The sequence below is a fragment of the Fulmarus glacialis genome, unplaced genomic scaffold, assembly GCF_000690835.1.
Source record: "Fulmarus glacialis isolate BGI_N327 unplaced genomic scaffold, ASM69083v1 scaffold35540, whole genome shotgun sequence".
Taxonomy (NCBI): Eukaryota; Metazoa; Chordata; class Aves; order Procellariiformes; family Procellariidae; genus Fulmarus; species Fulmarus glacialis.
In genome coordinates, this window is record NW_009186462.1 from 16,792 (window position 1) to 32,216 (window position 15,425).

The following is a 15,425-nucleotide window of genomic DNA, read 5'->3' on the forward strand; positions in this document are numbered from 1 at the left end:
GAATTTAAAGTCAGTTCCTTATTTCTCTGTTCATTGTCATCATCTCTAGCTTCTTTAATAGTTTCCCATGTGGCACTTGATAATGTTCTTCACTGATGTCCAAATAAATGGCCCTTCTTCTAAAGTTCTACACACCACTCACACCACTGCAGTCAGACAATGAAATCTTCACAAAGCCTCCTTTCTTCCACTCCATAAGAAGACAATATATATAACAGCTCTCCAAATGCACATACTACTCTTGATTTGATGAAACTCTTAGCATAACTCGCTATTGGATTTGGATTCTCATGTGTAAATTTTTTTTTTTTTGGTCACCTGTTCCACATCTTTCTTTCCTCCCTTCAGCAGTTTCTTTGTTAGCATCTCCAAGTCACCTCTCAGCTTTCTCTCTTCCTCCTGCCAGTTCTCATCCAACTTCCCTGAAATGCATAATATTCACCAACGCTTAGCTTATATTTGGTACTTCACTTTGGAACATCTCAAAGTACTTCACAAAGGAGCAGTCAGCATGACTGACATAAATTTACAATGGGAAAATGATTCACAATGGTAGAAGGACATGTTAAGGCCATGCAGGAGAACCAAGAACAGATCCTGTCTGTCTCCCACAACCCAGTTCGGTGCTCTGCTCATGGGATCACTTGGTCTCCTCCTGTGCAATGCATTTCTACACCTTCTGCACTGAAATTAGGGACCCTAACCTTCCCTGCACCCTGGTCCTGGACATTGTTGGTTTTTTTGTTCCCAGTCTTCCTGTCCTCAGCTCCAGTCCCAGCCCCAACTTCGGTCTGGGCCACAATCATACAACTGCAATTATAGGAAGGTCCTGCTAGCTCTTGGCTGAAGCAGGGCTTTGTGCTGGCAGGACTCAGAGGGAGCTGAGCTTTCCAGCTCTTGCAAGTATCTACCAAGTACAGTGAACAAGAATTTCTCAAAAGCTTGTAACTCAGCCAACCTTAGCAGATCTTGATGGCTATCAAACATGACACAAAGACCACTTCATAACAAATATCAAGTCCTTTTTCCAAAAATATACTTCAGCAAGACTTTTAAAGGAAAGATCAGACACATTTTTATTATAGGCAAAAAGAACATTTTTCCCTACCCTCAGTCTGAGGAATGACCAAACCGTTCAGTCGAACTTGTCTAACAGGCAATCCCCAGTTCACACATATCACCACCCTGAAAGACTAGAGGGTTTTACAATGAATAGCATCAGACCAGTTTTATACTAAGCAGTTGTATGAACACAGCCTGAAACACTGAAAGGTCTTCATTCCATAATGGACAGAACTGGAAATACAGAAGTCCATAGCTCCAAGATAACCAATTGCAATTGGTTTCATCAAACAAAAAAGAGTAATTTGAAAGTTGCTCACACTGCTGAATTTCCTTCCCTCTGTTACTGAGGTGACAGAGTTCTCTTCAGATGGCACATTAACCTATCCTTTGCTTTAAGCAAAATATCCCCCCTATAAACAATATAGGTTTGCTACTAGAAGCAAATTCAGTTTGAACTCAAGATGCTGCTATACACAGTAATTACTACTGTCCAGTTTCTCCTTGTGAAAGTATTTTGAAAAACAATCATTCTGGAAGAATTAATATTACATTAAAAATGCATTATATTAAGTGACTCAACACTGTTTATAATAGTAACTAAAAAGTGTCATTCAGGCAGAACACTTTTATATATAAAATTCTCCCGGTTTTATTGGAAGCAGACCAGGCTTGAGCATTAGCAGCTGCCAACCACATACTTGGAACAGTCAAATTGTAGAGCATCATGGCTGATAAAAAGGATAATTCTGCTACCTCTGTGGAGGTGGCTGGAAGCCCTTGGTACAGAGAGATGAAATATATTATGAGGTAATATACATGTGTTTGGGATTTTTAATGTGTTTTAAATGGCCACAAGTTATGGAGATTTTCCAGAATGCACATGAAAAACGCTTATGCCAAGACTATGATTTATTTAGAGCCAATGTATTTTTTTTACAAATGAGAAAAAATATGGCAATGTTTTCAGGGAAAAAAACCCCCACAACAAAACCATAGCTATTGTTACTCCATTCTTCTGCTACTTCTGTTCTAACATGACTACTATTCTACAGAATCAGTTAGGAGGGAATAGGGACATTTAAATGTATCTTTGGCTTTTTCAATGTTTTGGACTGCCATGAGGTAGAATCCAAGACTCCCCAAAGTCCTCCAAGTCCAGGAGTAAGTGCTGTCTCATTAAACAAATGACCACCTCCCTTCTCTATCGGCAGAATAGCATCAATGGTAGTCCTGAAAAATCTGCAAGCTGTCTAATCTTGAATACCAGATCCAGTGTAAAAGTTAAACTTCTCCATGAGTCTTACAATCTCTCAAATAAGAATCCTCAGGGTGGGGGTGGAGAATAAGGCTGTGAAGTGAGGTGAAATATACTTGCAGGTACTCAAATGTTTCTTTCTTTCCCCCACGTATACTTCGTGGTTTTAACAATCTTGTGGTCAGTAGTACAATAAATGAATAAATTCTGATAAAATTAATTAGAATCTTGATTGCAAGTAGGTAAGTAAGCATTCAAAAGGGCATTACAAAGGAAAGTTATGGATGGCATTGTCATTTTGTATTTTAAAGGAGAGATTTATGAATTATTCCAAAAACCTCCTTGCTATCTGGCAGAAGGGAAAAGGAATTAAAAACTCCTTACAGGACTTCAGTTTGGAAGGATTGGTGCGGTTGCCACCACTACAGATAGTTAGCTCTCACACTGATACCATGCAGGCATAGGTCTAGGTAAGTACAGGTTCATGTTGAAATATTAACAATGATTGCCAGTAAACTGAATTTTACATTAAATCAGAATGATACTTAATCTAAGTGCACTAGGGAAAAAACCCCACTTCTCTTTTGTTCTTTTATCTTACTGGTATTTCTAATCTGGCAGGTATCTCTACCCCATTAATTTGTCTGCCTCTTTAGCACTGCTTTCAACAGTTCACAAATGTCATCCAAGAGAAGCAAAAAACATTAACACACCGTATCCTTTCCAATCAGGCCACATGTAGATTAAATTATTCAGTGTGTATCATGTATGAAAAATGACATTTCCTTTAATCAACTTCATGATGACATTCAGCATTGCTTTCATTAAACAGTGAACCAGACTACCATGATGGTGTATAATCGCCTTCCATCAACTTTACTTGGGTGCCAGTTACCAATAGGTTCAAGACAGAGTAACAGAACCTGCGAATTTTGCACCAGAAAGAGTAGAAATTTGAAAGGTAGAGTTGGATTTGAGCTACAGATTCTTCTACAGTACACCACAAACTAATAGCTGCAGTAAAGCCATTTCCACAGCTTCCCATTGACTCAGGATACTACACCATGGAGCATCCCTCCTCTTCCCTGTTTACAGTTATCCTAGAACCTGTGCACACATGACCAACAGCTGTTTCAGCTCTGTCACCAGGCTCATCATTTATATAGTGCTGTTTTATCTAAGGAACTCTTATTTTATAAGGGGAGAGACAAAGAAGAAAATTAAAATCTTCTCAATTATATCTCAGTTATATACAGCTGAGGATAAAGGTAAGATCTAGGCTTCCTGTGGGAGCTGAATTATTCGCATAAATGCTTTCTAGAAAAAGAAAATAGCTATTCCATTGCAGAAGAAGATTCTTTCAGAAGAGAACTCAAGATTGCAGTCAAAAGTAATTTTGACTGGTTTAGATACCAAAACTTTCCCCAAAGCTTGGTATGTATGGTTTTGATCTCATGCTTGTGTGGCAAAGCAAAGAGTCCTAAACTTGTGTCACTTGAGTACAGTCATCACTGTAGGTGCAGCTGGAGACAGCTGGGTACAACTCAGCATTAGGATCCACAACAGGGGATGCCACCAGCTGTGCATCTGACAGGGAAGAAATTCAGATATTTTGGCACAATTTTCATATCTTTCACAGTGGGATTTGAGCATCTATTGGGAAATACACAGTAATTTCAGAACCCCTGTAAACACCCCAGCACAGCTTTTGAAAATGGAATAAAGCATCATTTTCTGAAAGGCTATAACAACTTCTAAATGTTTACGTTTTGCCACATTTCAAAGAATCACAGAAAAAACTTAGGTTGGAAAGGACGTCAGGAGGTCTCTACTTCAACCTCCTACTCAAAGGGAGGAGATCTAACCTGACAGGTAGATTAGGTTGCTCAGGACCTTTGTCCAGTCAAGCTTTGAGTATTTCCAAGGATGGAGATTCCAACACCTCTCTGGGTCCTATCCCTGGGTTGCAACGCTCTCACAAGGAAGAATTTCTTCCTCATGTCCAGCAAGATTTTCCCTTGCTGCAATCTGTAACCATTTCCTTTCTTTCCATCACTGCAATGCCCGTTAGGTAGTGGAAAACTACTGCTAATTCCCGCCTTGTGTTTTTGGTGGGGCTTTTTTGTTGGTTTGTGTGTGTGTGTGTGGTTTTTGTTTGTTGTTTTTTTTTTTCTCCCCAATCAAGTTAACTCCAATATTGGCTGTTTTCCAAGTTTGCCAAAAAACCTAAATTACCTCCATTAAAGAATACTGACCCCATATCCTAGATGATAATACAAATAATACAAAAGAGAACCACTTGGTGATGAACTATTAATTCATACAATGGGGACTTACAGTTCCAGGGCTCAATAGTTCAATTCAGATTTTATCCAAAAACATCTGGGTCCTCTTTAAGCAGCTTGAGCGAAGAAAAGCTTTTTCATGAGATATAACATTGCAACAGTAAAGGGCCTTATCAGATTAAGAGCTCCAAAATGATAATATTCTTCAGTGCGGATTTGTATTCTACAGCTATGTTCTGACCGTGACCAAACTGGCATCTTTCCATGTTCTGCATTAGTTCAGGTTAATTTTTCTTGTAGTTTTTCAAATAAGGTGAGATGCTTTAAAGAGATTGAATGCCTTGTAGAGAAGCATGGTGTTGTAAAAGAGAAGACAGGAACTCGCTAATTCTAATCCCTAGACAAATATATAATAAAATTAAAACAAAGATGAAAGTGCAAATAGCAGTCCTAAACCAATGACCCAAAATCCTTTGAAGGTATTCCAGCTGGCAACTCAGATTAGACAAATCACTTACTAGGGTGATTTTACTTCACCAACCCAAAAAAGGTAAGGCAAGGTGGCAGTTATATTTCCTCCGACTGGAAGGAAGAAATCACTTACTTTTTCCAACAGATTTCCTTCCTACCAATACTATATTGAAAACAAATAGCTTTAGACTTTAATTATCTTTAGGGTGTTCAGATTGCCCAACCAAAAAAAAACACAACCCAACAAAAAAACCCGCCCAACAACAACAAAAAAGCCAAACAAGTGAAGGATTCACTTCAAAGAATATATATAGACAACAGAATTGATATAGGCCATGCTCCATGAGACTAGGATTCTACAAAGAAGAAAACTGAGTCAACAGAAGGGAATATGTTTACAACATCCCATTTTAATGATTCCTGAAATATTACAAATTTTCTTATGATGTAAACCTATTGGAGATAAATAGCAGGCTGACATATAGACCAGAATTAAGATTATTTGAATAAATTTGCCTAGACTTTCTTTTTCCTTTTTGGGGGGCTGAGGGTGTACGGGAAGAATGGGTAATGCAAGCAAATGGGATTCTGGCTACAAATCTGAAAACCTTAAAAGAAAAAAAAACAAAAAACAAAAAACAAAACGCCTCAGCCTGCATTGTTGCAGGGGTCATTGGGTTTACAATATAAAATATTAAGTCAGTCCTGTTTCAGCACCTTTAGCATTCTTGTGCTCTTTGGAAGATCCATGGCCCTCCACAAGATTAAGTCACAGAACATTCAACTCATCAGTTACCCTCAGTAGTGCTTTTATTGGCGTTTATCAGTATTCATAAATTTCCCATTTTCTACTAAAAAAACCCTCCTCAAATTCTGCAGTTCTTTTGGGCCTAACCAAGTGTGAGATGTTTTGAGTTCTTGGTATCTTTGGTATCTTAAGACAAGTGAAAATGAAAAACACAGAAAAGGTATCCCTGAGCAAACACGTAATGGAAGGTTTGCGGTTTTTTTCCTTTTCTGTCCAAAAAAGATTCCCCAAAGTACATACAAACAAAAATTGACTCTCATCGAAGTCTAGGGAGTGTGATGTTTCAGACAGAAATTCCTTGGCACCACAGATCCTACGGATACTCTGTAAGAGTACCCAGTTGCTAAAAACTTTTGCTACATTAACCCATTCCCCTTCCCTCCCCAATCTCCACTGCACTAATTTTGACTGAGCAATAAATGTCCAGGAACACTGGCTTTTATAGACCAGCTTGGTCCATAGTGTAGGCACAAACATGAAACCCAACAGTTTTGCTAAATCCCATAACTCAATTATGACAAACCAAAGGCTTGAACTTGTTAAGTCAAAAAAAAAAAAAAAAAATCTCTGCAATCTCTCTCTGCAATCCTCAAGCATTTACTCACACTTTAGCAACATCTATCTCACATTTGTAGCTCAGCACCACCCTCTCCCCCAGGAACTGCCCAAAAGTATTTTATCCAATGGAAACCTACTACAAGATATACTTTGCATCCCAGAAGTTGCGACTTTTCTCCACCGTCATCACACAGCTCTGTAAGGTAGGGCACACCCAGGACACTCCTCCATTAAGGACAACACAGAATCACAGACTGTTTGAGGTTGGAAAGGACGTCTGGAGGTCATCTTGTCCAACCCCACTGCTCAAGCAGGGCCAAATAAAGCAGATTGCCTGGGACCATGTCCAGATAGCTTTTGAATATCTCCAAGGATGGAGACTCCACAACCTCCCTGTCACAACAGGGCAATCTGTGCCAGTGCTCAGCATCCTCACAGTAAAAAAAAAAAAAAAAAAACAGCATCCTCACAAAAAAAAAAAAAAAAAAAAAAAAGAAAAAATTTAAAAAATATTTCCTTGTGCTTAGACAGAACCTCCTGTGTTAGTCTGCACCCATTGCCTCTTTTCCTCTCACTAGGCACCACTGAAAGGAGCCTGGCTCTGCTTCTTTACACTCTCCCTTCAGATATTTACATACATTAATGAGATCCCCCCCCCCAAGCCTTCTCTTCTCTGGGCTAAAGAGTCCCAACTCTCTCAGCCTTTCCTCATATGAGAGGTGCTCCAGTCCCTTAGTTATCTTTCACTGGACTCTCTCCAGTAGCTCCATATCTCTCTTGCACTGGAGATACTCGTGGAGTCTTACAAAGTTAGAAGACTGAAATCAGGCTTATATCGAAATGTCTTCATGTCTTAATACTATAGGTCTGATCACAACCCTGTGAATTTAATACAATGCAATGAAAACTGCTTTAACCATAAAGATATTGCACCAATCTCCATATAACTGTTGGCTAGAAACCAGAGCCTAATAGCTATCTAAAATACATTCCCAAGACACATAGGAAACAGCTATGTAGTTCAAAAGATGAAGAGCCCATTCAGCTGTAAAACTTCCTTGCTCGGCTTCTGCACTCTACAAAGGAATTGAAAAAGGGTGAGGAACAGCACAGAACTTTTGGAAACTAACAGCCTCAGATTTCATGAATAAACATCATAAACTTTGATTTTGCAGACCAACTGTGCAAAGATGTTTGACTTTGAGAAGGCAGCTTTTGCAGAACAAGAAAGAAATTAAAAGCCACTAAATGTGGGGTCAAGGAGGAAAGACCCATCAGGCTGTGACAAGCCCAGGGGGACATGGAAGAAATAATAGATCAAAATATAAAAATCATTCCTTTGGAGAAGAAAGAATCCAAAGAGCAAAAATGTGTTTGTTTTCCTTAGAGAGGCTCAAAGACTAGAGAGCAGAAACCTTTTCTTCATTTCTTAATGTACCTTCTTTCTCCGATATGTAATTTCCACTTGCCATATTTGTCGAATTTGCTCTTATTCTCCAAATGCCGCTGATAGCATCAAATCTTTGAGCTACTGCCCTGACCTTTTCTTTGCCTTACAAATCTCAACTGAATATCGTAATTCCCATGTGCCTGCTTGCCTCCCTTTTCAGTTCTGGTGTTGGGTTTTGTTGCTATTATTTTGATTAATTGTGACTTCAAACAGTCCTCCACAAGTCATACTCTTAGCAGAATTCCTTCTGTTACACTGAAACAAGCTAACTGTAATCCCAAAAATACATAGCATGAGTACTGTTACATTGGGCCACACTAAAGCCCAGCAGCCTCTCTCCAACAGGATACAGAGGATGCATGATCAGACAAGTGCAGAGGTGACCTTAGAAAAAAGACTGAAAGAGGTTGACTTGTTTAGCTTAGTCAAACAAAGCGTAAGAAAAGATGTGGTTGCTCTCTAAACTATGAAGAAAGCAAGAGGGAAAAGAACTACTTAGACTAAAAGGACATGGCTGGCACAAGAACAAATGTCTACAAATTCACAGCAAATAACTGTTGACAGGATGTCAAAAAAGGGTTTCAAAGCCTTAGAGAAATAACTTTCCAATAGGAATAATGGGCACAATGTAGTGAATTTTGCAATTAAAATTAGTATTTTTACAATTAAAATTTAGATCTTTGAATTTGAAGATTTAAGATTAAATGGTGGCTGATACAGGAAAGGACTGGACTTGATCCAAATTGTGTTTTCTTGTTCTACGCTTTCATACAAGAATTACTACTCACATCTACCCTCCCTCCAGGTCACCATCCAGTCTCATCCTTTCCCACCCATCCTTACCTTATGCATCTCCAAATACAGTCACATTACTCTCACCATCCCCTCAAGCCCTTTGTCTCAAGCTACTCCTTCTGTCACTCTCCCTTCCACTACCTTTAAAAATAATACTCCAAGGCAGACATCAGACAAACAAAGTTTCAGCCTAGGCTTTTGTAGCCTTTCCTGGACACAGTGTTCTTCTGTTGATGCAGAAGGAGCTGCATTCTTCTTTGCAAAAGGTAGTTGGAGTGGTCAGAAAGAGGGAAATCTGCATCAGTTTCCCTCGCTGAATTTTCTTTGATCGTTACTCTTTCTAGGATTTTCTTGGCCTGACCCCAAGAGTAATTTCTGTAGCCAAGAAATCTGCCTACATAACTGAATTCTTATGATTAGGGCATAAGGCTGGGCAGGTTGTTAGCACAGACAGAAAAAATTGGGAAGGGGCTTCACACTTACATTTGGCTATGTTATGGGGGATGCTCCCATCAGAACAAGATGCAGGAAGGGCTTGTTCACATGGCTCGTCTTTACTTGTGCGAGTAAGCCACTGATGCTTAGCCTGCAGCAATTCAGCCTAGATTGCATGCCACTGTCTCAATATAAGTGCATCCATTTTTGTCACTGGAAATGCGTGCTATGTTGCGTAAAATGATTCCACTCCTATTAGAGTTTAGCAAGAAATAGTCTCCATTGCTAGGTTTGTGTCTATTTTTGGATGTAACCTAAATATTGAATGTCAAATCACAGAGAGGTCACTACACTCAAAATGTAGAAATATCTTGCAGGCCTTTTGTGTAGCATAATGGACAACACAAGCAAAGAAAAAAACTGTAACGATCCACGGTCACATCATGATCCCAGAAATACTCAGTGAACTACTGCTTGCTTTAGTAATCCCACTAGTGCCTTTGTCTCTAACACAGCACAGTAGCATAGCAGTGTAACATTCTTTTCACTTAGCTGTCACTTATGCAACATTGCAGAAAGACACAGCAAAATACTACAATTACAGTTTACTATACTGCTACTACGGCCATACATAGTTCCATTTTTAGCTCTAACCTAAACAGAAGATGTAAAAGCACAAAAGGGTCTTGTGCGTCTGCAAATGTAAAAATTATTCAAGCCTATCAAGCACAGTAAGACCAAGAATAAAGAAGTTAACCTAAATTTTGAAAATACATTTAACTTCTGGAATTTCAATTAACTTTTCATATATGTAGCCTTTTTTTCTATCTTCCACATACTAAAAACGGTAAACCCCCTCCCCAATTAAAAAAAAAAAAAAAATCAAGGACATTTAAGTTCTGCTAAAACTACAATTTTGGAGTCGTTTTGAGCGCATTGAATCATAAGTATGCTCCCAGTACCTTTTAAATATCTGAAGTTTTCTTTCTGTTACATTCATATTCTTAGGGAGCAATACAACGATCCCTCCTCAGAAGTTCAAAGGGTCATATATGTTTATATTTTCAACTCCAAATGGGTCAGTCTGAAAGCACTTAAAGACAACTCCAAACTTAAATTTTACTTTTTACTGAAATTTCTATTGGTAAACACTGAAAGATTATAATCCTCTCATTTTAATATAAAAGGAGCAAAAATATTCCTCACTAGTAAGGTGACTGTGATCTTTCTCCATAGAAGTCATATTCAAGTCCACAGGGACTTGGACTAAGGAATAGTTTTCAAGAATAAGTGACAGTTCTCTTTCCCGCCTCAGATGACTGGAAACTATTTTCCAAGCATCTCTGACATAATTATACTTTATTTTAAATCTTAGTGAATCTAAAACATGTACAGAAACGAAAGTACAGAAACTGCAGGTTCTTCCCACTCCTGATTATTTGAATATGAATACCATTTTAATAACTTGCAAATTTTGCAAGAAATATATAAATTGTATATAAACACATATATGCGTGTATATATATATGTAGTTGATTCTCCAGTGTACTAGCCACTGGAATCATCAGCACTAAATCATTAACAACTGACATCCCTTTGTTTCTAAGGGTTGATAAGTTTTCACAGTCTCTGCCTCTGCTCCCTTACTCAGCTCAATTAATGCATAGCCTTCAGACTTTCCACACAGGTCACATCTATGGTTACCCATTTCTGCGTATTAGGAGCTAAGAAAATAAAATTGCCAAAGGTGACATCTCGGATTTATTTTGCCCACTATCAAAAGCTGCTAAAAAGGTGTCTTGTATTTCAAATTTAAAAATTCATGTGCATGACTGAAATACAGTGAGATGTAATGAGACACATTTTGTTTGTTCTCATTAGAGAGATCAGGGATACTTTTGCATTTTTACTATTATTCAGTCCGTTAATGTGTTGATAACCTGAGTTTCAAGATCTTGCTCAATAGTTGCGCCAGGGTTTTTTTATATCACCTTTGTTATAGAAGTTTTGCAATTATGAACCACTCTCAAGCCAAGAATACGCCCCCAAGACACTATCATGGTTCTTGCAGACACTTTCCAAGTTAAGAGCTTGCCAAAAAGGTTTTTAACTCCCTATTACAAAGATTCTAACTCAGCCTTTTTTTCCAGATCCTCAAAATAATCAATGATATTCCCAAAGTACACCAATGCATTAGGTACAAATTCCTCTTTACATACTGCCACTGTTATCTTCCTGGACACTACAGTTTCTTACTGAAAGACACTGACACTTCTGCTTTTGTAAGATTTATTCCAACCCCCCCTTTGCATAGTGACAAACCCATGACATGTGCAACCCTCTGCCACTACAGAGAACAGAACTTAAAACTGATTATGACTTTGATTAAATATTAGGTAAACCATCATGAGTAAATCAAATAACAAATATTTGAGAAAAGATCTTTCCTTGCCAGTAAGATTTATGTGGAAAAGATGTTCAGAAAAGAGTGAGAGGGGAAAAAAACCCACAAGCCACAAACCAATTTCACCTTGCCGACAGATAAATAAGAGAAGGCATGATAAACTAATTGCATAGTTAAGAGCAAATCAGGAATCTTTTCTAGAACAAGGGAAAACTTATTAAAAATCACTACTTGAAAATTCAAGAGTTATAAAAGGAAGTACTATATACCTGAATATGTATTTGATTATCCAAAGAAGTTGCTGAAGCTACCCTTACATCTAGGTTCAAAAAGGGGCTGGCCATTTACATGTATTTAAAGGTACAATAATGATTTCAAAAATGTAAATAAACATAACAGTTACAGACTTAGGACAAACTCTAATAACTGTAAATTAGGACAAAGACAATTGCAGGAAGCAGATTATACCATGTCTGTCTAACATGGGTTCTTACATTTGCTTTAGAAACATCTGGAATAGCTCTTACCACAGAGTACTGGCCTGGACAGAGCCAACAGTGGTTAGTTACCTTTATGCACACTAAAGAAATTTGACAGTCTGCAGGCAAAACATCTCAAAACTTCACAAAAATGTGAAGATGACTCACAGCACCTATTAAAAATACAACCAGTGTTATTTTGCATATAAGAAAACTGAATCTTGGACAAGTGACACAGCAACACCCAGCAGATTGGATCTGCAGACATATCCTACCTTGTAGCCCTAAACCGTGATCAAAGTAAGATATTTTTTCCTGCGAAGTCACCCATCACACTACTGAGAAGAAACCAGCTTGGTCAGAGGCTCAAAAGAGAATTATTTTAGATTCACAAAACCTGTGGATTGCTTAGAAAGAGAGATGCGCACTACAAATTACATTTCCTAAAGAAGAGCTGGATATTGAATTCCTGCTACTCCACCATAGGCTTACCCTGGGCAAACCAGCATCTTGGCTCAGCAAACTTCTCACCCCTCAATGAAAAAATCTCAGGAGCTGGGGGAGGGGGGAATAAAAAATAATCGTAAAAAAAAATCACAGGCTCCATACAATATAGATTAGAATTACCCATGGATTAGAAACTTGCATGGACTTTTATCATGCCCCTACTTAGCTATCTGAAGACAATGGCTCGGCTTGCAAGGTACTTAGTTCTCACTTACATCTTCTTTACCTTCAGTTATGTCTGAAGGTCCTAAATGTTTGCGGGAAAAAAAATCTCTTCTATCATCCCATGACCATATTGCACCCAAAAAGATCTTGGCTTTAGGAAAGATATAAAAGGAACTGAAGTTTCCTTCACGTGCCATGAAATGATGCCTGCTGTCCTGCAAACACCCTCAGTACCTTCTTTTGCACTGACAGCAACCCAGTGTAGACGCAAGGCCATGTGCCTGGGAGAAAAAAAGTGAAAGGAAGAAGTACTTACCACGAGGACAGCACTCAACCGATCACTTTGGACCTGCTGCACTTGGATGCAGGGTCCTGGCACTTGTAACCTTGAGCTGCTGGGAATGTTCCCAGGATCACTGTTCGGGATGCTGCTGTTACTACGCCCAAGACCTACAGATGCCCTATACAAATAGGTATGCGTCAGTTTACCCACACCAGTGACCTCCAGCATGTCCAGTGGGAGGTGGGAGCTGGGAAGCATGTGCACGCTATAGCAATACTTTTCATACTCATCAGCTGGGCAGCAGCAGCTGCTGCAGCAACAAGTCCGGCAGCGGCACAGCCGCACAATGGCAAGAAAGAGGAGGAATGCCACAAAGATGCAGGAGACACAGGCAAGGGAAATGATCAAGTAGATGTTTGTAGCGTTGAGCAGTGGTAGTGGCTCCCCACTGTCATCAAAGTCTGGCAGTGCCTGAGGCAGGGTGTCAGCCAGCAGGATGCCCACTGTCACAGTAGAGGAGAGCGGTGGATCCCCGTGGTCCCGCACAACCACAACCACCTTGTGCTTGAGGAAGTCAGTGGAGCGCATGGAGCGCGTGGTGCGCAGCTCGCCAGAATGCGGTGCCAAGTGGAACAGGGTGGAGTCAGAGGAATGGGCGAGGTGATAGGAGAGCCAGGCATTCTGCGCATTGTCCTCATCATCTGCCACTACTTTGGTCACCAGGTAGTCCTCATCAGCCAGGCGGGGCACAACTTCCACAGCTACTGAGCCATTCTGGCTGGTGGGGTACAGGATGGCTGGGGCATTGTCATTCTGGTCTGAGATGTAAACATTCACAGTTATGGCAGCACTCAAGGCTGGTGACCCATTGTCCTTGGCTTCCACTTGGAAATAGAAGCTCCTAAGCTGCTCAAAGTCAAAGGCACGTTTTGCATAGATGCTCCCGTTGGCCAAGCTCACAGACAAAAGACTGGCCAGGGCACTGCCTGCAACTGTGGAATTCCTGAGCACATAAGAGACCCGTCCGTTCTCCCCCATATCAGGGTCAGATGCTGAGACCTGGTACAGAAAAGCACCAAGTGGATTGTTCTCCTCCACAAACACATCAAATGTGTCAGCACTGAAGACAGGGGGGTTATCATTCACATCAGAAATCTGCACCCAGAGGGTCTTCTGAGTGGTGATAGGTGGAGAGCCCAAGTCTGTGGCAGTAATGGTGATGTTGTACCCACTGATCAGCTCTCGGTCCAGAAGCCCACTGGTGACCAGGCTATAGTAGTTTTCAAGAGAAGGCTTTAACTGGAAGGGAAGATTTCCGGGGATCTGGCAGGTTATTTTCCCGTTCTCCCCAGGGTCCTTATCCATAATACTCAGCAGAGCTATCACTGTGCCAGGAGCAGCATCCTCAGGAATGGGACTGGAAAGGGATGTAATTGTTATCTCTGGGCCATGATTGTTCACATCAGTGATTTCCACCAGCAGTTTAGCTGTGCTGGACATGCCAAATGCCCCGTTATCCCTTGCCTCAATAAGCATCTCGAGGAGAGGTCTCTGAACAGCTAAAACGCCATTGACTGTCACCTCCCCAGTGTGCGGGTGAATTAAGAACATTCGCTGTATATCAGCAGAAGTAGTATTGCTAAATGAATACCTGACCTCTCCATTTGGACCTTCATCCAAGTCCGTGGCATGCACTTGCACCACCAAAGTGCCACTGGGGGAGTTTTCCAAGACACTCGCCCTGTAGACTGAGTGCTCAAATTCTGGTGCATTGTCATTGGTATCCAGCACAGTCACAATGACCGGGACATCACCGGACTTTGGAGGATCCCCACCATCTTTGGCTGTAAGGACAAGTCTGTGAGTGGCTTGCTGCTCCCTGTCTAAGGCTTTCTTCAGCACCAGTTCAGGATATTTACTCCCATCCCCGCGTGTCTGCATTTCCAAATGGAAATGTTCATCAGGGCTCAGAGTATAATTCTGGACACTGTTGGTACCTTCATCAAGATCTTGGGCGTTGGGGAGTGTAAACCGTGCCCCAGGTGACAGGAACTCAGGCACGTTTATGTGATATTCACTTAAGGGAAAGCTGGGGGAATTGTCATTTATGTCCAAGACTTTAAATTCCATCCTATAAAGCTCTAGAGGATTTTCTAACACGAGTTCATAATTCAGAAGACAGGCAGACTTTAATTCACAAAGCTGCTCTCTGTCTATGGGCTCGTTAACAGACAAAGCCCCTGTGCTTGCATTTATATTAAAATATTGCTTACTTGAACTGGTGATCATGCGAAATTTCCGAGCTGAAAGTGTAGCTGCATCTATTCCTAAATCCTTCGCTATGTTCCCAACAGACGCTCCACGCTCCGTTTCCTCGGCAATGGAATACACTACTTGCCCGTTCGCGGTGCAGCAAATAAGGCAGAAGACCATCAAATAGACCCGCATTCTTCCTCCCCTGGCTC

General features: G+C 40.3%; 1 protein-coding gene across 1 annotated transcript; it reads right to left on the minus strand.

The window, feature by feature from the left end:
• Positions 1-12,993: 12,993 nt before the first annotated feature.
• On the minus strand, positions 12,994-15,419 carry PCDHAC1 (protocadherin alpha subfamily C, 1; the record flags this gene model as incomplete). The annotated part of the gene is made up of 1 exon (XM_009587907.1): positions 12,994-15,419. A coding segment is annotated over exon 1 (2,415 nt), but the record flags the coding sequence as incomplete, so codon positions are not given.
• Between the last annotated feature and the right edge of the window lie 6 nt (positions 15,420-15,425).